This window comes from Anas acuta, chromosome 15 (genome assembly GCF_963932015.1).
Source record: "Anas acuta chromosome 15, bAnaAcu1.1, whole genome shotgun sequence".
NCBI classification, from domain to species: domain Eukaryota; kingdom Metazoa; phylum Chordata; class Aves; order Anseriformes; family Anatidae; genus Anas; species Anas acuta.
Genome location: NC_088993.1, coordinates 8,489,972 through 8,513,715, shown reverse-complemented (window position 1 = coordinate 8,513,715; position 23,744 = coordinate 8,489,972). Strand labels below are relative to the sequence as shown.

Here is a 23,744-nt window from a genome sequence, read left to right as displayed (position 1 = left end):
ACTATGTTTTAAACTACCACAGCTGCATCCTTCTGCCCCTTTTCAATCAATCCTAAATATTATTAATGTTTTACAATAGGCACAGAATTTCCGATATAGAAGGTCCATAAACACATTCTGTTACATCCTAGTACGTATTTTTACATAGCATCCAAATCATCAAAGAGCAGCAAGCTGGCAAAAAAAAAAAAAAAAAAAATCAAATGGAATATTTTTACTTGATATAAAGATAATTTTTTTCTCTATATATATTTTAAATTTCTCAGCAGCCTATAATACACTAAATTGTCTCTATAGGGACAGTTATTAGAATGAATACATAGCGGTAAAAGTGGATGGTGTGTGATTCATCGCATGATAGTTCAGGACTGTTTCAGGTACATCACTGCTTTGTATGTCTTGTTGTGTGCACCCTATGGGTATCTCTGATCCATTGGAACAATGTTTTTTTTTTTTTTTTTTTTTCTTTTTTTTTTTTTTTCACAAAATTTCCTCATCCTGAGGCAATTTCGTGCCTACTAAGCTACATTATCCCCTGCTTGGTACCATCTGATATCAGACTTCATGACAATTATAAACGTGATGCATTGATAGCCACTTAATTACCCTTGTTCAGCATGGCAGTTATATTGTCAAAGAATACAAGTTAAACAAGACTTCCCAGGCCCAAATCTGCATAAATCCTCAATAATGAAATTGTGTCTTTCAAAGAGTTCCTCTACAAAATCCTACTAGTCTGTAAAATTTATTCTACAGATGCACTTGAACTTGCTGATCTATAATTGCTTGTTAAGTTTCTCTTTATGGAGATTATTTTAAGAAAATTGCCAGCTTTAGACATTCACAGTCACATATCAGCATATGTAGCGGAAGATTGCATAACAGCTAGTTCAGGAGATATATTTTGGAGAACTCATAGGTAGGGGAAGGGAACCATCTGCAGGTCTCTTGCAGGAAATAAGTGTGCCACCATGAATTGTTTTGGAAACTAATTGTATAAACATGTTGTTTTGTAAGAAGCCATCTGGTCAGTCATAGCAATCTATGTGCAAGTGCAGCTGCGTATGAGAGCTCTGGGATCCATAACCCTTAGTTACCGTTCATGATCTTCAGAACAATGCCTTAGTGCAGACCCCTTTCAACAATGTATTATTCCACTGTGTACAGCAAGAGATAGAATGCTCCAAAATCTGATCTGCTTTTTTGGAAAGGCAAAGTACTGGAAAAGCCCAAAAAATTTTAAGGAAGAGAAATTTTCCAAGTTACATTCTCCATACAGCTGAGAGCAGATTTAGGGTAGGTAGTGTAGCACAAGGGCTTTTAGTAGATGACACCGTGTATTTCTTCATTGAACTTTTCATATTCCAAATCACTTTTGGTGATTTTTTTTTTATTTATTTTTAATTAGATTTTGAAATGTACAACTGGAGAGAGAAGTATTTACTTAAATATATGTTCACAGAATGAATAGAAATTGATTAATGGAACTGAAAAAGAAAAACACCAAATAATCTCTAATTTACTGTATCACTTAAAGTATTAGGAAATTGCATATCATGTAACTGTGGCACTTCAGGAGGTTTTGGAAGCCATGCTGTTCTAACACAGGATGAGGTGGTTTCTAAACCTTCATCTGTGCATTGAAAAGAACTGAAAGGCTTCTGACTGACTTTAACCAATCTGCATGGCAAAACATATCACTTGAAACCATTCTGGTCGGGCCTGGATGACATGACCTAGACAAAACTCCATCTGGAAATCCATAAGAAGTTGAAATCTCTAACTATAAAAATAATCCCATTAACTATATTAAAGATGTACCTAAAAACTCATGAACCAGATAGAGCTGATCATATAACTGTAGGGAAAAACAACAGGTTTGGCTTAAGTTCAGAGAAACTGTGACTTGCCATTTTCAGCTTGAATTCTATTACAGAGAAGCTTGATGAGATATTTTCCAATAACACGGACCATCCAAAAATTCACTTTTGTTCCAAGGTTTTCTAAACAGTGGAGGAATGGAAGAAATCACAGACCAGTAAATGTGTAGTTGATATACAAAGCAGCATTCTTTACTGAGAACATGATTTAGTGGATTTGTTGTTTAGGAACCAGAATCTGAGTAACATGACCTAACAAGTTAGCTATATGTCCTTATAGTCAGGGCAATAGACCTGTGTTCTCTCTTCAGTTCCCAAATACTCATTGTTTTATCACTAAGTTGTCTTTTTGATGCTCTCTGGAATTGAAAATGTTATTTTTTCAAGATATCCGATGCTGAAAAACAATGAACAAGTCTTGTAATTCACTGCATGCTTTCATTTCCTGCTGATGAGAATCACAGTAGGGCACAGCAAGCATCAGTCAAACACTGTTTGTATTCTGTAGCCTGAAGATCAGGCCTTGAGCAGAAGTAATCAATCACTGTAGATTAAGCAAAGGGCCCTTTTCATATTGGGTGGTTCTCTGTGACATTTGCAAACACTTTTTTGGCACAGAATGGCATTTGCAAACAGTTTTGGCATAGTGCATTTATGTAATCCGTTCTCAGAAATATCGCAAGCTAAGCTGTCAAACATGAGTTCATAATGTTTGCTACAGATCTCCTGAAATGTCATCGTCTCAGTTCAATTTTGCTTGAAGAATCTGTTGAGGGGTGGTAGGCCAGGGGGAGAATAACTATTGAAAATACACTGTTCCTTTAATCAGAAAGCTTATGTGCAAATATACCCGCATATGTAAATTTTACATTATTACTTGAATGGCAGATTAAAAAAAAAAAAAAAAAAGTAGTGAAACAACATGACTTCTAAATTTTTCCTCTTCCTGTAATTGTTAAATTTTGAGTGTTGCAAGAAAACAAAGAATTCTGTAATGGATATTTCGCTGGGAATTCAACCAAATATTAAGTTTAATTATTGTTCCCAAGTAGAAATTTTGAAGATTTTGAAGAGTTAGAAAGAAAGACAAAAGTCTTTCTAAAAGACTTTTCAGAAGTCAAGCTGACAGATGGATATATAAGCTCTATTCCTTTCTCTTAACATAGGAAACTGTAAGGAATACTTGAGAAAATGTGGTCTAGAAAAATTAGTTTATACCTCTTACATTGCAGTCTTCCAGTGCTTATTCATACTCCTTTCTGTGCAATGCTGACAGTAATGGGTAAATGGATGCATCCATTCAAATAAATGAGGCAAACAATCTTCGTGAGGGAGGTGTCTTTGTACTTGTGTGTGTACTTGGCTTTAATTCAGACCATAACAAGTTTGTTTATGCCTAACTGCATGGTTTTTCAAAAGGAGGTGGGTTATTTCTTTTCCTCATTTGAACTCATATTGAAAAATATTTCAGCAGCCATCAGTCTCTTATGTGAAAACAGCATGAATTAGCTACAGGCCATCACTGAAATTCAAAACATCATACAGAAGCTTTGTCTTTTGGCTTTGTTAATCTGCCAGCTATAAACAGGGCCCATTGAATTCTGTTGTATTTCAGATGCTATTTTTATGATGTATTTTTAATAGATTTGGCACTTCTGTGGTGACAGCAGAATCCATGAAAAGTTAGCAGAATTTTAGAATAACTTATTGTAATTATAGGCACTCATCCATTAGTAACAAAAATTAATGGTATGCATGATTGTCTTTACTTCCCTGCCGTATCACTTCACCTCATTAATAAATTAGTAATGAAAATAGTTGTTGCTTGTTGTTTAGGAACTTTGTGAGAATGCTTCAGAGGTCTCCAAATACATTCTCTATAGGGACAAATTAGTCCAAATGGCAGTTCAAAATTGCAAAATGACCTCAGCTATTGAGGTCTGTGCAGAAATAATAGAGGTAACTTCATCGTGGAGTTCATCTGCAGCATGCAGAAAATGCATACCTATTCTCTCCGTGCTTGATCCACCAGCTGTTTCGGTATGGCCAACATGGTATGGTCCAGGGACGACATGACTGGAGTACTGGGTCTAAGTATAACATCAGACTATTCTTGTCTATGATGATGTACTCAGAGGAGCTGCAGATTGTCAAGTCCTAATGCAGATCTGTTTTATAGTGAAACAGGTTTCTTCAGTTTACTCTTGCTAAAATAACCCCGTTTTAGTCAGAAGTTACAGGAAGGATTTGTACTGGGATGGCTGATGTCACTGTCTCCGAGAGCAGACCAGAGTCACTTTTTATCTTATCTTCACATATGAATTACACAGTGCCCCAGAGGTTGATTATACCAACAGCATTATGAAGGCTTATTTTTAGATTAAGATTTTAAGTGTAATGCAATTGCACTTAAGAGTTTAGTGAAATGCCTGATGTATGGGAATGAGAACCGCTAATACGTGGATCTGCAGAGGTTGCTGTTCCCTGTAGAAAATGTTAGAAATCTGTGCCTTGTAAACAGCTTGCATAAAATCATTTAATTTTGCAACTGCAAAATGAGCCAAAAAGCCCGTTTCTTACTAATCTGTGTCTATTTTAACTAATATCTTTTTTTCTGGGATTTTATTCTAAGCTGTAAGAACTCATAAATTAATTCTTTATAAGAGATTTAATTCATTAGTCTTAATACAGTTTCTGGGCAAGTCATAAATATACTGAACAGCTCTGAATGTCTGACTCCTTTTAAAGTCTTTCAGTAGAAGACTTCTACAAAATAAGGAGATAAATCCTGAAGCACTGCCTATTGAGAACAGCTAGGTATGACCAAAGGGAAATTAAATGGGACTGGTTTGTATTGTCAGGCAGACTGAATAATTTATCTTGTTTTTACTGTTAGTGCTATAGCTGAGTCAAATGAATCTAAATCCTGGGGACTCCAATAAACCCCAGCACCCAGCTTTTTCTAAGCACAGGGTAGCTGTATGTGTAAGAGGAAAAAATGCTTTGATATCCAACTGTAGAACTGTTGTTACTGCAGTTATGTTGATGTATATCACCTGTGTTAGGGCTAAATAGTCTTCACATTGTGTCAGTGTAGGCCTTTGCTTTTCAGGACCATACAGTAATCTTGCAAGGAGGAACCATAGGCATGTGCTGTGTATGGTATCTTTTAAGACTTTTCTCTCCTCCTGCTGCTTGCAAAGCTGGAGTATCCCAAAAAAGATAAACTTCTCCATCATCTCACTGCCTCCTGGTACTGTACCATTCATGTATAATATTGATTTTTACATACAATGTTTCATTGATCCATTTCTAAACCAGGGAAGGTGATATCTCAGCAGCTTTTTCAGTTGCTGTTTAGCTTGACATCTATTCAAAGCCATAAAACGTCCTCTATCAAGGTTGGCTAGTCTTGCCAATGCCAAAGTCTTGAAGTGGCTGAAAGCCACAAAGCTTAGAGAGACAAGAAGAACAGCTTCCTGGGGAGTTCATAGGCAAAAGTGAAAGTGACTTTCTAGTGATCCCATAACTTCCTAATGGATCAAATCTAGATGGGCAGCAACCATTTCTGCTGCTGCTTTATGTAGCTAAGAACAAGCTTCTTCACGTAGCTGAGAAATGGAACACTGAGCAACCCCCAGGCTGCTCCTGCCCAGTGGCTGTGCAGATGTACTCCAGCACTGCAGTTGCACTTAAACAGCTGCCAGCAACATGAGTCACAGCTGATGACCGTTGTCCTAAATTGCAGTTCATTTATTTTTATTTTAAACAGTTTGGCAAAGTTGCACCTGCATTAGAGAGGGACCAAGATGATTTACTTTGTAAAGGTTCTGAATCTGATGATACCTGGAGAACTGCACTGGAGCTTCAGGAGCTTATGGCCAGCAAGTTACTGTGTGTTTAAATCCTACTGGAGATGGCAGCAAATTTTGATTCAGGTTAACTTTATGGGTTTAAAAAAAAACAAACAAAACATTGGGGGAGTGGGGGTATGTTTATCATTGACATGTTGTTTCTTTCTTACAGAGTAAATAATTGAAATCTGACTAAACAGAAAGTCTGATTTGGTTGCTGACTACTGTGGTCTTCTCCATGCTGGCCTGCCTGCTGTCTGTTTAGTTTTTCTCTAATCCAACAGGAACGTTGCATCCCAAGTTGGCTCCCAGAGTTATTTACCAGGCAGCATCATACCTTCTTTGATTAGCTTCCTTTTCTGTGTTGGATGAAATATAAACATTAGTCCTTGTCTTCATTACCAAGAACAAAGTCAGCATTTCCCTTGTTATTCTGTTGACAGTACTTAATTCTGTACTTATACATATTTTCCCATCTTGATTACTTTTGTTTATTTGGAGAGCACACATTTAATTTCAGTACACCAAGTCTCAAATCCCTCTCTGTGATTGTTTCCAGCTGCAGGTGCTCTATTTCTATGTGCTATCCAACTCAATTTGAAATATTTTAGCTTAGGGAAACTAAAAATAAGTCTAAAGTTAAGAACAATCAAAAAGCTCCCAAAGATTGAGGTGAAAACATCCTATATTTTCAAGTTTTTAGGTCATGAATCTCTATTAGTATCAAGCTTCTGGTTGGGCTGCAGGAACTTGCCCTTAGTATTATAAAAAAAAAAAAAAAAAAAAAGGCAACGGCTATAAAGCACTGTTCTTCACTTTTTATTATTGCTAGCATATCTTCCAGAAACATTATGATATTTCAGGGACACGTCTAGATGTGCCATGAGAATGGTCATGTCAGCTCTCTTCTGCCTCGTTGCCTATATTAATGTCATGGTGTAATCTTCATGAGAAACGAAAAATACTTGAGAAAAGCAGCTGATACCTCTTAACTTGATGGAGCAATTAAAACTCAAGCACTTTCTTGGGAGATCAAAACACAATGTATTGATCACAACTTTTCTTTATAATTCCATTTGTTGTTATGGTAATTTTTAAAAAAGGGTTTTGTTTTTAAAAATGAAATAAACATGGCAATTTGTGCAGGTGCCTTTTTATGACGGGCAGTTTACTTGCAAAACTAAGCAAAGACAGATAAGTTATGTTATTCCAGTGGAGACTATTTAAACTATCCTGAAAAGTGTAAGTGCTAGTGCTTGTGGGCAAATATTCTTGCCTGGCTGAATTTGGAGTCAAGCAGAGTGAAGGAACATGGAAGGCACAAAGCTTCTCTACAGGGAAATGTAGGTGGCAGGATTCCAGGATGGGAAACCAGTCACTGCTGCAGTGCTGCCAGCCCACAGGTCTCAGGGCATCGTCCCCCAAGAGGCTAGGTTACGTGGTGTTGCGGGTTAAAAGTCAGACATGGTGCAGTGCATCAGAAATAGGAACCAGGTTTTCACTGAAATTAAGTGTATTAGTGAGCTCAGAAGCAATGATAAGCATTGACAGGTGAGAAGAAACTTTCCAAGTTTTCAGATTCTTCCTCTTTATGCTATTGGCACAATTAGGCAAATTGGAAGAGATGGTAAATCTCTCTTTTCACCATTTGGCATGAAAGATGGAAGTTTTTTTTTTTTTTTTTTTTTTTTTTTTCCCTCCCTCTTCTGGGTAAAGAAGAGGTGTGTAGGTTAGAGTGGTAAATATATAATGCCTTTTACTGGCTTCATATATGCTAATGTCTGAGAACACACTTCCTGTAAGCTTTCTGTTGTTATTTCCAATGCCAAACGTATCGATCATGGGCTGTTTAGAAGCTAATTTGGTAATTAAAGTTGTCTCCGTGTCACTTTTCAATGCAAACAACTTGTGAATATGGAGGAGGAGGTGTCTGGCTAGCCTCCCTGTAAAGCACTGCTGTCTCAGCACACTGAAATTGCTACTCGTCAAACAGGAATTTTACTCCATTTATTTTCACGTACATTGTGAATCCTGATGCAGGTCTTCTGTTTTTAGTTACCTCAGTGGTTTTTAATAGAAATGTATCCTAGAGCTTTCTCCGCTTTCCTTAAAGATAATTACAGTACTAACAGGAAAAGGCAAATCCAGATATTCACCAAACACTGTTCTTCTGAAAGCAAATACTACCTTTTATATGAACAACCTTGGAACACGTTATGCTTCTAAACCATTTGTTCATTCACTTACACTTCACTGAGAAGTGGTAGATTATAATGCTTACTCAAATTCGGCTAACCCCCGTAGAGAAGAATGCTGTTTCCTGGGGGAAAATGGATACAGTAGCCAAACTTGCCACCTTTAACTAGTCATTGCAATACACAGAATAATTATGTCAATATAAATAAGTAGTACATTATAGTGAACTTTCTCTTATATGCATGTTCATTGATTTTTGATTTGTGGCTTTCTAGTTAGTTGTGAAGGGATCATTTGCTTCAAAACTGTATTTAATCATTATTTTCCATTTTTGGTGGTATTTCAGCTAAGATAACCACTCCCAGATGTAATACACCTTAGGTGCTTAGATGTTAACTGGTGAAAGGTGATTCTTGTAGTGTTCTGAGCATTTCCTGAATGAAAGAGTGTGTGTGCCATCCAAAATTACACATGGATAGTCCTCATTTCATAGATTGTGACTAATGCATTCTAAACATTCACTGGACAGTTAGTATCTTGGTATGCCAAATTCAAAGTAAAGTCAGTGGAATAAAAAAGGTCCAATCATCAGAATTCTGTAAAGTGTCATGGTTTATGGAAAAAAAATCAAGTATCAATGCAGATGATGTTTATGAAGAAAGTCTTCATGCTGATACGGAAACTCATTTGTAGCATGAGAACATTCAAGTTAGGATCATTTTGATTATAACAAATTTAAGCATGATTACGAGTTGGAAATTATTTCACAGCAAGAAGAGATTGAATATACTATGAATACTGTGTTGTAGAAGTGTGTATTTTCAAGTAGAAGGAGTTGCATGTTAATAAAGCAGATGAATAGAATATTAGAATAAATGTTCTTCATTTCTTGGTCAATTCAGTTCTAATCTTGAAGGGAATTGTTTTAATAATTGTTTTAACTTGACAACTTTGCTCTAATAGAGTGTCTTCAGGAATTTTAATGCCAAATTACACTGTAGAGGGATTATCTTACCCATGTTGTTCTATTTCTTATATAAACAGTTGACTATTTAAACTTCCCAGCCCAGTCATTTGTATTAATAGATGAAGATCACTGCTTCTCATTAATAGTTGTATTTCCTTTCTGTATAATTGGAAATGAAGATAGGAATGTGGCTCCAATTATTTTTACACTTCAGCAACTGGAAACAAATATATTAGCCAGAGTAACAGGAGTTACTAAAGTATACAAAATGATTTGATGAAGTCAGAGTCTTAGTTAATAGTGCCACTAAGCAACTGTTAGAGATGATTGTAGTTGGCAGAAGAAGGTGCTAAAGTGTGTACTGGCAGATCAGAATTACACTTTTTTAATAAGGACCTCATCATATAGTATAAGCCTTGTTTAATATTACCTTTTTGAGGAGGCCTGCTGACTGAATCAAGTTTACCACATTAAGTATTGGGATTTTAACCAGCAATTCGATTATCATGACAAATGAAAATATGAATCACACAAGAAACTGTCAACAAAAAGTCATCAAATTTATCTGCCTGCTGATGGTTTTTTTTTTTTTCATGAGCTGTTTAACACAACTCAGGCAAAGCTAGGATCATGAGTGACTCCAGAGATGCATTTCCATGCGAGATACGTGAACAACCTGATCCTGAGCTTTTCTACACTCCCCGGATGTGCTTATTGCTTCTATATTCTATTGCAATTTCAGACTGTTATTCAGACTGAAAGTATTTCCAATTTCAGGCATGTTACTTTATTTTTACTTCTCTCTCTAATTTTATTCTGAAGAGTAGAAAAGGAGATGAGAAATAAATTTCTTTATGTAAATGTTCATGATGTCATTTAAAAGAATGCTGCGGTTCCAGGTGCATGTAAAGAAAAGCACACAAAGCATGCTTTACATTTTGATACATGGAGAGCCAATGAATGAAGGGTATGAAGAAACCAGAAGCTGATTAAAAAGACTAGTTATTTTAAGCTGTTTTCTATAGATGCACCTCAGGCAGAACTTGACACCTAGACAAAATCAATGCATCTGAATTGGTAGCCAAACAAACGCTGAGCAGATCAATCATGAATGCTTAAAAGCTAAACAGTGACCTGGTGGGAAGAAGAAATTGATTCTCAGCAGGATGCTTTTCTCTTCAGACTGGGACAAGGTGAGAATGCAGAGAACTGGAGCCTCTAGTGCTTGAGCATTCCACTGCTGAACAGGTTCATGCCTGGCAAGTGTCCAGATGCCTGCCAGACTCAGTCTGGAAAATTAAACCCTGTTAGGACCTCAGTGGCTAAGAAGGTAATAGAATAAAAAGGAGAATATTATGTTAAAACTGAAGTGGTGTAGCTCAGATATCAGATGTAGACTTGAAGAGTAAGTGCTTATCACAGGGACTGGGGATAGCTGTTCTGGAACAGTTATTCTAAAATAACTACATGCTGGTTTAGATTTACATATTTAAAATTTGTATTTTAGTCTGAATAAAACTGTCAGCTACGGGTGAACCCTAAATCATGCCCAAAAATACTAACTGAAAGACTGCTTTCACTGAATGAGACAAATGAGAAAGTGGATTTGAAGACATTGCATGTAGGTTCTTCCTCAGTCCAAAATGCAAATTGTTAAAAATAGATTGAGAACAAGTGTTCCAATTTCATCTTCATGTGCATTTGCCAGAAGAACTGGTAGGATTGCCATAAGGTGCTCATAGTTCTGCCCAAGAGTTCATAGAATATCTGACCTGCCGAACTGTCCAGCAGTGTCTCTGGACAAAAGTGTCTCATTTAATGCCAGAGACTCTATAAGTATCATTTGACCTCAAGGCCAGAGCTAGAATTGTTAAATCTGGTAACAATAGACAGAAGAGGTGGAAGAATAATCTTCCCCTCCTCCTTTATTACCATTGGTTTTGAGGGGGGTTGTTCATTCTTTTCCCAAGTTTATTTGTTACACTTTCTGGGTATTCTTTGAAAGTTTGGTTTTAATTGCAGAGCAAAAAACTAGAGCTAAAATAAGTAAGTTAGATGGCATGAGTTTTTGAAGTAGGGAGGAAGGAAAGGAACTTAAGATATATACTTGACTAATGTATGACTTCTCTCTCTAAATACTTTAAACCTTTTGTCATCATACAACCTCCATTTCCATGCAAATGGATCAGGCCAACAAGCAATAACAGCTGAAATTGTTTCAGCTCTTGTTTGTCTTTTTGTGCTGGATGCATGAAGATATAATTCCTTGGTTATAAACTGCTTTCTGTAAATCTGTGTAACACAGTGATTTATCTTAGAGTTTGGATTGTAATGATAAAAATTAGCTTAGACATTTAAGACAAATTAGCTCTAATTTGATTATTAGATAAATCTAGTTTAGGAGTAGTATCATTTAAATTAGCAGAATTACTTGTGATTTTTATTTATTTATTTACATAAATCAGTGATCATGCAGCCATCCTAAAATGATCTAACTATCTCAGCCATTCTTATGAAGACAGATGGATATTAGTTCATATTTCTTCCTTTTAGGGGAATTCATTTTGCATCTTTTGCACTTTTTTCTTTTAATGGTATTTTTCTTCCACAAGGGAAGAGTGACTTCTGCGTTGGGCTGACCTTAATGTCATTTTGTGGATGTGCCAGCAGGAGGAGCTTAAGTATTAAAATGTAGTTTCAAAAAAGCAATCACCGAATTATAGTAATTGCACACAACACAGTGCTTTCTTTTGCAATGTAAACTACCATACAGCCACAAAGTAGCTGTCTGTCAGCCTGACAGAACTAAAGCACTATCAGCGGTGTCCATCCTGCTGGCAAATTAACCTAATTTATTTTGAGAAAAGTCCAACAAGACAAAAAAATGTTTTAATTTCATTGTATATTTGATATTTAGAAGCTTTTATGTTTACATGTTCTGAAAGATACACACTTAATACAAAATCACAGCCCTCTGAAACCACTACCCCATGCTGTTCTATAAACACTAGAGAATACATAGAAAACATGAGAGAATAAATAGTATAAAGAGTAACGATATTCATGTTACTGAAAGCAATCCATGATAATCAGCATAGCTGAAATTGGATTCAAATGATCAAAATTTTCTACAGCATCTGAGATAGCAATGTTGAGTTTCAAAATAACTTATCATAGGACTGGGTTTGGAAGTCCTGTTATCCTTGGCAACCAAGAATTAATAACATATGGTAAATTAATTGCATAGCTTGGACTTTATTGACAAGAAAAATATAGAATTAAAGATCTAGATTATTATTCTTGTTATTAAAGAAGATGAAGGTGTATCCCACAGGTGTTTTATGCAGTTTTTTCATGTGAAGAAATTCCTAGTTACCTAGGAAGACTCAATATTATGTGTATAGTGAATCTTAATTCAGAAAAATCTAACTTATTATTTTAACTGTTACTTTAGGCTGTTCTGCAAGGAAAGCTAGACAAGTAAAATACACTGTCATTAAAAATACTCCTATTGTTTTCTGTTAACGCTTAACATCTGAATTGGACACATTTTTCTCTGTACTGCTTTATTACTATTTAGCAAATAGCAGCAAATATGGGCGTTGTAGTTTCAAAGGTAATGGCTACCAGTGATACCCTGTCTTTCAGGAATACTCTGCTTCCTGCAAGTGAATTTTCCACTCAGTCCCAGGACTTGTTAAAGGCCTTTGCTTTGCTAAGATCTCTAAGGTGTTCAAAGAGCTTGAGTGGAGCCTGCATGTGCCTACAGCTTTTATAGGGCTGTCTGAGCTGGGAGGAAAGTCACTGCAGGAGAAAGGGAACTACATAGGGTAAATTCAGTGATTTTAAATATATCCATATATCATATATGTGTATTTATTTAATATGGCAAGAACTGCAGAAGAACGATTCTTCCACTATTGACTTGTTATTAACTCACTCTGAAGATAGTTATTACATTTTTTTTTAAATTATAAAAGTACATTTGACTTTGTATGCTGTGTAATTTTATTGCCTAGCTGAGTTGCAATATGCAAAATTTAGTTTTATTTATTGATCTGTACTTAAGAAGCATAATTAAAAACCATGTGGAGTCCTCTAAGAGAATGGCAAAAGTACAATGCTATCCCTTTATACTGTAGTTTTCCGAGGAGTCTATAGCCTCTGAATATCACCTAGGTAAGCTGGAATTTTCTGTTACTGCTTGTTGTTGAACTTAATGTATTTCTTCTCAGAGCCTTTTCAAAAAGGCTCATTCATCTAAGACTATAGTCTGTTGTGGGTCAGAAGAGACTGAAGAATTCCCAACAGGGATGTATTGCTAATACACTTCATCACGTGATGATACATCCATCCATAATTAGAGGATTGTTAAGTAGAGCATCATGCAAGCTCTTGTCTATTTTGCTTGTACTTTTATCACTTCAAAATGCTTATACCACCATTTCTGAACTGCAACCCATAGAGATACGCTTTTATCCTGTAATTTGCAGTCTTCCATAAAGTATTGAAAGTTCTACTAGTTCTCATTTCTGAAAGAGCTCATTTGTAATTCACACTTGAGATACCAGTAGAAAGAATGCAATTCTGTGTAGTTGAAGATGTGTGCTGTACTTTGCAGTCATGTGCCAGGCTCTCATAACATCTGCTTTTTTCATGTTGAGAGTAACGACTTAATAGTTTGCATATAACATAAACTAGTTACTTCTGTCTTTTTCTTTTCTTCCTAGTGACATTCCACCTTCTGGAGAACCAGTAAGCAAAATCAACCGCTCGAGAGTGACTACCCGTTTCCCTAAACTGTCTCGCAGCCATCAAAGAGAGCCCCGAAGCCTGGAACCTCAGAGTGGTGATCTTTGACCCTTTTTCGTAATTGTGAATGCTGGAACCATGTACTTTAAGTTGCTCTGTGATTCCTTCCTAGCTTATATTTATAATTTAAGCTCCTGAAGAGACTACAGCTGCATCAACTTAAATCCTGAAAGGAGACATTCATAACTAAGGGTCATAACCTGATTAAATACTTTGGAAGGCAGTAATCACTTTCTCAAAAGGAATGCAAGAGCTCTTCACTGGGGCTCAGCAAACAGATAGGCATTTTATTTGTTTTCTGAAGCTGCATTGCACATATTCTCCTTTGTTCTTCTGAAGTTACATTCTTCTGAATTCCTTGTTTGTATTGTTTTGTCTCACTTTCTACATGTACATTTTTCTGGTCCAGACATGGGTATCGTGTCACCACAATTTATTTTCCTTAAAGAACAGTTATGATTATTACTACTTAATATGTCAGAAAGATGTGCTTGAAAGAACCTCACTAATTTATTACCTTTTGTAAATAGAAATACTTTTTTTTAATTATTATTGTAAACCTCTGATACACACAAAAGTTTTTTTAAAAAAACTTGACAAAGTAGGTGACAAGGGAAAAACAGTACAGGTGTAAAAATAGCTTTTCTATGTTTCTAGTTAGGTGTTCTCAATAGCTTTCATTTGTGGGAAGTAATTCTTTAAAATCAGAGAATGTAATAATTCTTAGTGAAATTTCAGTCTTGCTATAAGGCTGGGTGCAATATTATTAATTTCTACAAACCACCACAAGTATATACAAAATCAGCATGATACAAAAGTGTTTTCAAGTCTTGGGTTATATTTTATTATTAATTTGTCACTGATGCTACAGAACAGTCCTTCATCATTAACTGGGCAGCTGGAATTCTTACTCTTTTTAAAAATCCTTCACATAGTGATAATTAAGAATTGCCTGTAATGAAAGTGCCTGTTACCCATCACCTCTCGCTGAACAGTAATCTGTGATGGTACTGCTGCAAGAGTAACTGAAAAAAAAAATTGACAAGAATTATTACAAGTGATGATGAATCCTGACATGGATTAACTGGAATCCAGTTCAGCATCCATTAGCTGTACTGCCACAGGCAGTTAATTATGTGTCAGCTATCTTCCTTTCTTCATTAAGTTTAAGCAGCGCACGCTGAAATTTTCTATCAATTGTATTCTGGTTTTCCGTTGTGTAAGAATATCTTTCTTCTCAGAAGTTTTTCTTTTGGAGAGCATTAACATGGTGTATCTTGTCATTTTATTATCTGTTAATTTTATTAAATTCTCCCATCAGTAGATCATAAAATCTCATGTTACCCTGCAAGAGAAAAAAAAGCCACCCCAACAACAACTGATGATTAATAAACTCTTTACATCAGTGCTCTATCAAAGTTCTGGCAAACTGGAACTTCTGCTTTTCAGACCTGTGACCATTGTGTATTCTTTAGCCAAGCATGGTCCAGTCTTTTTGCGACACTTCTCAAGTAGGGATTCATTACATACAGCAAGTAGTGTCTGTGGGCTGGTACAAAATTCAGAATCCAAAAGGGCAGCTTGGGAGCTAGCCATTTTTTTTTTATTTATTTTTATTAAAAGGTAAATAATTATTGGTGTTTTGTGTAAACTAAAACAACACATTTATTGAAGAAGGATGGAAAGTGTGTATCTAGTCAGCTAACACCTCTCCAAACTCTTCAGTCTGATACACTGCTGACACATTAAAGTTTGCCTTCGTTGGAAGGAAAAGTAGCTGTAACGATGGTCCCACTTGGAAACAATTTTAAATTAACTTTTCAGAAAATAGAGCCTTGTTTAGTAGAAATATGACACATCTATTAACACCGAATTGCAAGTAAATCTGAAAGAAATCGTAGTGTGGTATGCTTTGTGATTTATCTGTTTGTCATGTGAGGCTGTATTCATTTTCAGGAAATAAGTCACAAATTAAAGGATTCCTTATTCAGAAAGTTGCAAATGGTAAGAATTCTCAATTAGCATAGCCTAAATTATTATTATTATTTTTTTTAGTTTGGCTCTTATTTCATTCCTCATTATTTTGTTTCTTTTATTTTCTAATGTATGTATGTAGATCACACGAAAATACTAAGCTTGTTTACTGTGTACAAATTGTTCTTTATTAACTTTACCTGAATTGTGTATCAGCTCCTAAGATTACAGTCTGCAGTGTTTGCCTTGTGATACAAGGTAGGGTAGTGGGTGCATTACTAATCCATTTTCTCAGAAGCTAATTAAATTAAGCCTTTCTTCACAAGTCAGCTTTCCCTATTCACCTGGTTACTTCTGAAGTAAGGTGCTTGCATGACTGCAAGGAGATAGGTGTTGATATCTGTCAACATATGTGAATGCCCACATTTTTAGCACCTCAGGACATTCTAAAATGCCCTGTCTTTCTGAGAATTGTAATTCTCTGTCACAAGTTCCACTTTTTCATTTATTTACAAAATCAGGGAAGTCTGTTGACAAAGGATGACCAGCTGTTATTAAGAATCCTAGGATGGATATATTGATTTTATAAAATACCTGTAACTGTAGCAATGATTCTACCAATTGAGTGATCATACCACTTCCTCCTGTGTCACCTAATGCCATGCATTTAGTTACCATTTTTGTACATCTCATTTATTTTTTATTTTTGTACTATCTGAGAGCTCTTAAATCTTTATATCCGCTCTACGGCTTATGCACAGTGAGTTGATGGGTGCAACCAGTTCTTGAACATCTCCATAATCACAGAATAGAGGGCTCAGGCCAATCTGATCCCTGTTGTTCCTGCAAGCCTTGGACTACAGCATGGTATGAGGCAGTGTGGAGAAACTTGCAGTATCATTTCCATTTCAATTCTGTTTTATATTTAGACATACTGGTCATCTGGATTCTTTAATGACTATTCAAAATAAATTGTGAAAATAAATGGCATTACTTTTTAGTTTTAATGCTGTTCTCTTATCACATGCAAAATGAACAATTTCCTAAGAAATACATGTCAGGCAAGACTTGCATCTTTTGCAGATGTGATTGTCTATCAGTATTAGTATAAATTAAATAATTTTTAACTGTGTTTTTTGAGAACCTCATCTATTTAGAGATTTTGTCATTTATAATAGAGAATGCATTGTATTGGCTTTGCTTTTGCATTAAATCAAGTTTCTCAGTAATTATAATAAATTTCCAAGGTTTATATGAGGCAGGATATTGGCATAGTTATAAAGGCTTAAATTGATATGTCCATTAAATCACATCTTAGGAAGATTAATAATTTCAAAGCCAGTCTTTTTTATGGAATATGTTGTTGATGTGATAGTTGTAATCAGATTATATATATACTATCTTACAGAACCTACTACAAGTCATAAACCTTCGTGACTGGATTAATACAAGTATTTAGAGAAAGGACATAACAGTATTAAAGATAATTGGTTCAAAATTGTGACCCATTGCTAAGGTACATTTTTTTTGTATTACAAAATGTTTTATTGTATAGAGCGATATCTGCATGGTAGCTGACAAATTAATTAATAAGAACCTGCTAATAAATGGGGTTGACTGTCTCAGAGCAGCAAGCTAATAATAAATGAGACTCAGTAAGCCCCACGTGAACTACTGATACTGTCTGTCAGGACATATTAATGATTTAAAAAATGATATTTTGTTAACAGAATCAGTTATTAGTGCTTTCAGACATGGATGTTGTTCTCTTTGATTCAAAACAGGCAGGAATCATAGTTCTGCTATAAATTTCTTGCCATTTCAAATGTTCAGCCTACCCCCTTCCACACTTGTGGAGAATTACAAGAATATTTTGTAATTCTGAGGACAGATAATCTATACCTGTGGATAGAAATACAGTTACCTGCTTATAATTCCCAAGAAAAGCCTGTGGAACAGCAGTTTAAAAGAAAGAGGAAGATTTTTTTTCTTTTTTGCAAACACATTTTTCTCCTTGGAAACAACAATACTTCTGTATTGGAGCTAATGTCACTTCTGGAAAAGTGGTTAAACAACTCAAGAGAGTAAAGATTTTTCTCCTTCAATTTCTGTAGGTTAGGATATTTCAGTCAACACCTTGTATCACTACATGGAATATTAATTTGATGAATATGTAGCCATTTCTGTAGTTTCTTAGCATTATGTATTGAAAGAGTAACTTTGATGTACGAAATTATATATATATGAAATATAGAAATATCAGTTAAGCTGCTTGGTGTTTCACATATTGAATGGAAGATAAAAACTTTCTCTACACAGTGGTCTGATACTGTACATTTCATTTATTTCCTACTCTGCACTAATTGTATTTTTATTTATTCTGTCCAATTATAGATAACATAGATAATCAGAGCATACTTCTAATTAATGATAGTAGCTTACTTTTTGGTTAATAATGGCATAGAAAACACCATTGAAATGTTTAGAGAGGAATGAATTTCCATATTTACAAATTGCTGCAAATATCAGGACTTAAAAAATACCTTTTTTTCCATCTAAACAAATGTATTGCAATTCCATGTAGGAGGAATCAGTTTGCTTAACAAGGTTTCAGAACTGCTGTCTGTGTCATGACAGAAGTTAGACTGTGGTAGTTGGTTTCTTGAGAAAAGTGTTAGCTATTCAGGACACTAAAAATTACAGAAATGCAAATTTGGTTGAATATCTAATTCTGAAAAGCTGCATTTTCTTTCTTCCTGAACACTGAGATAAACAATTAAGTATCTTGTATGTGGGACCAAACCTGCTGGCAAGTAAAGAAGCTGGATTTCCCTTTTGATTTTGGGGAATTTTTTTTTTTGTTCCTTTTAAACTGTAAGAAAAATTGTATTAATTCTAAAGCATATATATGTACAGTATTCAACTAAGTATTAATAAATGGTTTGTAATATTATTTTATCTTGTTATGCTAATGTTTACATTATAGAATTTTTAAGCAAATGTACATATATAATTTTCTAAATACTTTCTTGTATTTTTTTTAAATATCCTGTGGTAACTTTGTTGTAATCTGGTTGAAATATACTACTTTACAAGGACAAAAATAAAAAATAACATCTTTTCACATTTGAAATAGAGTATGTTTATACCTTATTTGGTCTTTTCAGCTGTCTCGTAAATGATTCTGTGATTTGTTCATTTTTTCAATGAATTTCTAGAATGATGTACATGGATGTCAGACTTTAATTTGTTAAATAATCTTATATCGTCTTACAAGAAGCCGTATTTATTGACAGAAATCTGGAATATTTCAGTTTATAATCACATATATAGAACATTCTGTAAAACAGAAAGGAAAACTATGTTACAAGTTTTTTTTTTCTTGAATGTTTTCTTTTTTATTGAGATTTGATGTATTTGGCTATTCAGACTGACACTTTCATATACAGTTAATGACTGGATGCTTCCATATCACGTGAAAATGAGCTGCTGGATTTGGATGCTTCGTTGAAGAGGAAAGTTTTAAATTGAAGCCCTGGTATACATTTAATCAATTTCCAGCTAACAAACAAAGCTGTAATTTAAGAAGATGTAGTGTTGGTTGATTCTAGTACTCACAGAACAGTTTGCTGATTAATTCAATTAAAAATTTTCAAGACACAACTGTTATACAGAGATCTAATTAGTTGAACTGCTCATCTTTTAAAAGAAAAAAAAAAGTTGTACAGACACTTACTGTAAAACTCATAATGATGTTTAGGCATCCACATCTTTTAAAACTGTGGTAGTCGAGGTATCTTTATAGGAGCTAGATAACAGAACTTTATTTGAAATTGTCTTTACAATCTGTAGGATTTTCTTGTTTCTAAGCAAATGTGGATGAGACTTCTAGAATACTGCCAGTACTAATAATAGCTACTAATAATTATGGAGTATAAGCTTTTTGTATCTCAATTATTTAAGATCTTAGGCAAAATTATACTTATGAAGTTGTAACAAATAGCTTGAAGCCATATTCTTCAGTTTCTGTCTGCTTGAGGTGTACCAGACCACAGACAGCTCCAGGTTATTGACAGGTGCTTGTCTTTGGGCTATAAGAAGTTAAAGCCCTCACTGTGCCAGGATGTACAGAATTTCAGCCCTGTGGAACAAGGCTCAGTTCTAAAAAAGTGTTTCTTGGCCACTTGAGCTTTATTTTCTGGTCTAACAACATCTGAGCTTTTTTGCTGCTGTGGGAAGAGTAAAGTCTGATCATAAGGAGAAAGGCAACTAGTGCCATGTTGTAGATTCAGAAACCTGGGCCAGAGAAGCCTGGAAAGAAGAGAGTTTATGTAAAAACCCTTATAGGCCTGTGGCAAAACCAGCGTCTAGATGAATTTAACTGTTACTGTCCTGATGGTGGGATACTGCTGCTTAATTACTGCTTTCAAAATTCCAGAAAGAGCAAAATAATTTAAAGGTTCTGCTAATTTTTCCACAAAAGGAATCTTCACCTTTCCTGGAAAGGTGAAGATTAGGTTGCATATGGGGACTTGCACTGCCTTGGTATTTCTATATGGGCCTACAGATTTTAAGGATTTTCTCTTTTCAGGAAAAGACCCACACAGGATTTCCTGCTTTTTTTCCCCCCAGAAATTTTAAGGAAATGAGGAGAAAGCTTTGCAGACAAGATCTGCCAGAAGAAAAGATCAAAGATTATTTCAAGATAATGTTTAAAATAAGATTCTTGCTACTGCTCGTCAGTCTTTCCCAATGACTTTCTAACTAATAAATACTGTAAGTAAACTTGCTCTCTTTCAAATATTAAAATAATAGATGACTTACAATATAAAAAAAAATCAGTTATGCTTGATTTTATGTTATAAGTAATTGTGCAAACGATGGCATGTCTGTGTGTTTGTCATGCTCATTTTCTGAATTTTTCTTGCATTTTTTTTATCTGGATACTAGTAAGAATTTGTTGTGTGTGGTTCTGAAGTAGGATGATTAAAACTTTCTTTTTACTACCAATAGAATACTCCTGCTATTTTCAATGTTTTTAAAAAAAAATTCCCAGTATTTTAATTTACATTAACTTAGGCCATTAATTAATTGCACATTAGATTTCGTCCCATCTAGCTTTCTTCTGAGCAGCCCATTATGCTCTTCCCCAGCTGTGTGCACACGGTGGTGTCTCTTACAGAGTAGCGTGAGCCTCTGAGCTTTCTGTGTGTGGTTTTTTTTTTTTGTTTGTTTGTTTCCCAAGTGCCAGGCATGCAGTGGCTTGTGCTTTTTCATTGTCTGTGAAGCTATATGTACTCTTACTTGTGCTCTTGGGACTTTTGCTCTTTACACCTTCTTCTGTTGAGCTTGTGATATTTTGGGAGTTTTTGTTGGATCAGAAAGACCTGTCCATCCCCAGTTTTCTATAACTCGTATGCCCAGTGAATTTCTCTTTACAGAGTGCTTCATCTGACTGTCACTAGTTCATTTTTTCTTTGAAGAGTATTTTCATAGTTCATTTTATTCCTGGTGCTATCTGTTTTTTTTTTTTATGCAGGTGAGGTACAAGAAGGCTTTGTTTTCCTCAGTGTCTGAGTCCTAAGTCATCAGCTTTGCATGAGATGTGCTTCTTTATAGCAAATCGAACTCGCATCTGCCAGAGTTGTCAAATACAAGGCCTTTCTTTTGGAATTACTGTTAAAGTAAAATAGACTTCACCTTCATATTATATAGCTTCACTTTATGAAAAATACTGGTTGAGAGAATTTAGCAAGAAAAGAGTTAAATCAATGTAATAGTAAATTTTATTACATATTATTACATAATTGTGTATTTTTATAAATTATAATGTGCATTATAAACAATTTATTATAAGTTGTTATATAATTTTTAAAACAACTCTTCTTTACTCCCTTGGTTACATACTTTTTCCAAGTGCTAATTCATCCATGAATTAAATCTTTCGCATGTGTGTGAAGTTCAGTGACAGTTTCAACATCTCAATTTCTAGTAGGAAACTAATTTAAGAATATTAAGGTTCCTAATTTTGTGTGTTACAAGAAAATGAATTTTCAGTAGTGGAGATTCCCAGGTTCCTTCCAAAGTGGGAATGCGGGCTTATAGATAGGTAGGAAATTAAATATCACTTAATATAGTTAAGTACCTTTCTGTTGACAAGTTACAGCAGATAACACTTCAAACTTTTGTCATCAGAAATATGTATCTTGTCTCTATTGATGTACACAAGCAAGTCTACTTCTTAACTGTAAGACTAAACAAAGAATCAGTATGTCCTTTTTACTGTGCTCTTTAAGCTGCTGAACTATTTGAAGGAGCTGCTTTTCAGATCTAAGCATTAGATACACATTAATAATTTGTAGCATACAATTTAGCTATTCACTCAAATTTATCTTGAAGCAGCTCAAATTCTCAGTAGACTTCTATTTAATACAGTGATGGAATACGCAGTTTTTCATGCATCCAAAGTGCTACGTATAGCTTCAAGCAGTTAATAACATGTGAGGTATTTTGCAGTGGTACTTTAATTTCAAACAATATATTAGACATAATTGGCATTTTTTTGAAACCATCTGGTTGGTATTTTTTAAGGGTGAAAGTAAAGTGTGAATTGGCAAATGATACATTAGTACCTCTAAGCAGTTTTACTGTATCAGAAAATAGAGGGTAATTGGATACTAGAAAAAAGGAAAACAAAAGAAAGCACACTTCCTGACACAGCAAGAAGCAAAGAAAAAAGGAGTTTGGACTTCAGTGTAGGAATAGACACAAAGAAGATATCTGTACTCCATCAAACTGCCACCATATGTTCCATGATGAGATACAACAAAGTAAATAATGTATCTGTTCAGCATTCTGTCAAGCCATAGGACCCTTTGGATATGTCAATAATTAACAAATAACATCTGTTGTCAACTGCTGTATCTAATCAGCAGGGGCAAAGTTTTCCTCCCTGCATGATAGAGGTAGACCATGATACTCTGCTTTCCCTTAGTAATTGAAAATTTCTTTGACCACATCATTTTATGCAAAACCCCTGCTGATGTGTAATTAATGGGAAATCTGGACATGCAGAAACAGCGGAATCCAGCTAGATTGACAGTACAGTGCTGAGTGAGAGTTTAGAGTTATCTTTGACTATTTTTCAGTCAGATATACTTTTCCTGATTCCCTAATGCCCTGATATTTTCCTGACTCCCTAATGCCCTAATATACATGCTGAACTTTCAGAGTGGGTGAGCAGCCACTTCAGGTATGTGGAGAGAGCAATGACAGCCCACTACCTCACTTAAAGATGCAGACCAGATACATGCTTGGTTTGTAGACAACAGGAATTGTAGACAACAGGAAAACAAAAACATGTTAAGTCAGACTTATTGTGAAGTGTATGTTAACTTGTTATCTGACTCCTTGGATACGGAGAAACTCAAATGCAATGTGCGTTGAGAACCAGTAAAATGTGAACTGAAAAAGAGCAATTTAAAATCCTGAAAATGTTCTTAACAGAATCAAGTCTCAAAGCTTCTCTCAGTTGCAGTTGTGGAAGTCTGCAGGAGCTGATCTACCTATCTGCCTCAATGCTGAATCCATTCTGTCCTGAGAGCATCACAACATTCCTCTAGACTAGGAGGAATATTTAATGCTTTGAAGTAGCTCTGTGCCCTTTATGTGCAGCTGGTACAGCAAAATGCGGATTTGTCAGTCCAAGATCTGACCTTTTATTCATATCCATGTGTTCAAGAAAGATTTAACAGATTTCTTAGAAACCTTGTCCCAGAACAATTTGAAGTAATGAGATTTTCCTTTAATCTTCATTAGGATTCATTACACACATAATATGTGATTCATTGCATAGATAATGCATAATCTAATTAGTTAAGATAATGCTCTAAACTGTCTAGTAGGTGGTGCTTCAGTTTGTAAATAATTTTCGTAAATTAAGTAAACTTGTTTAATCACAGTTGGTTGTTGCTGCAGGTGAGTCACTGTGTCAGCGTAGTGTGAGTTTCAAGCATTCCTTCTGCTCCTACCAGACTGGTCTTGGTTGCACAGAATATTTCA

The 23,744-nt window shown here is 35.1% G+C and overlaps 2 protein-coding genes across 5 annotated transcripts in view; one reads left to right on the top strand and one right to left on the bottom strand.

Annotated features, from left to right (window-relative positions):
• Positions 1–18,636, top strand: part of SNX29 (sorting nexin 29) — a 133,715-nt gene extending 115,079 nt beyond the window's left edge. The window contains exons 21-22 of one of the 4 annotated variants that reach the window (XR_011101751.1): positions 13,628–15,713; positions 17,092–18,636. Coding sequence is in view for 2 of the 4 variants with exons in the window: in XM_068699831.1 (XP_068555932.1) it covers positions 13,628–13,757 (130 nt within the window). In the remaining 2 variants the exon portion in view is untranslated. Of the gene's footprint in view, positions 1–13,039; positions 13,074–13,627 lie in introns of those variants that run through there. The other 3 variants (XM_068699831.1, XM_068699833.1, XM_068699832.1) reach the window with 3 other exon arrangements.
• CPPED1 (calcineurin like phosphoesterase domain containing 1) overlaps positions 1–23,744 on the bottom strand; it is a 119,667-nt gene that overhangs the window by 4,456 nt on the left and 91,467 nt on the right. The window lies entirely within an intron of this gene.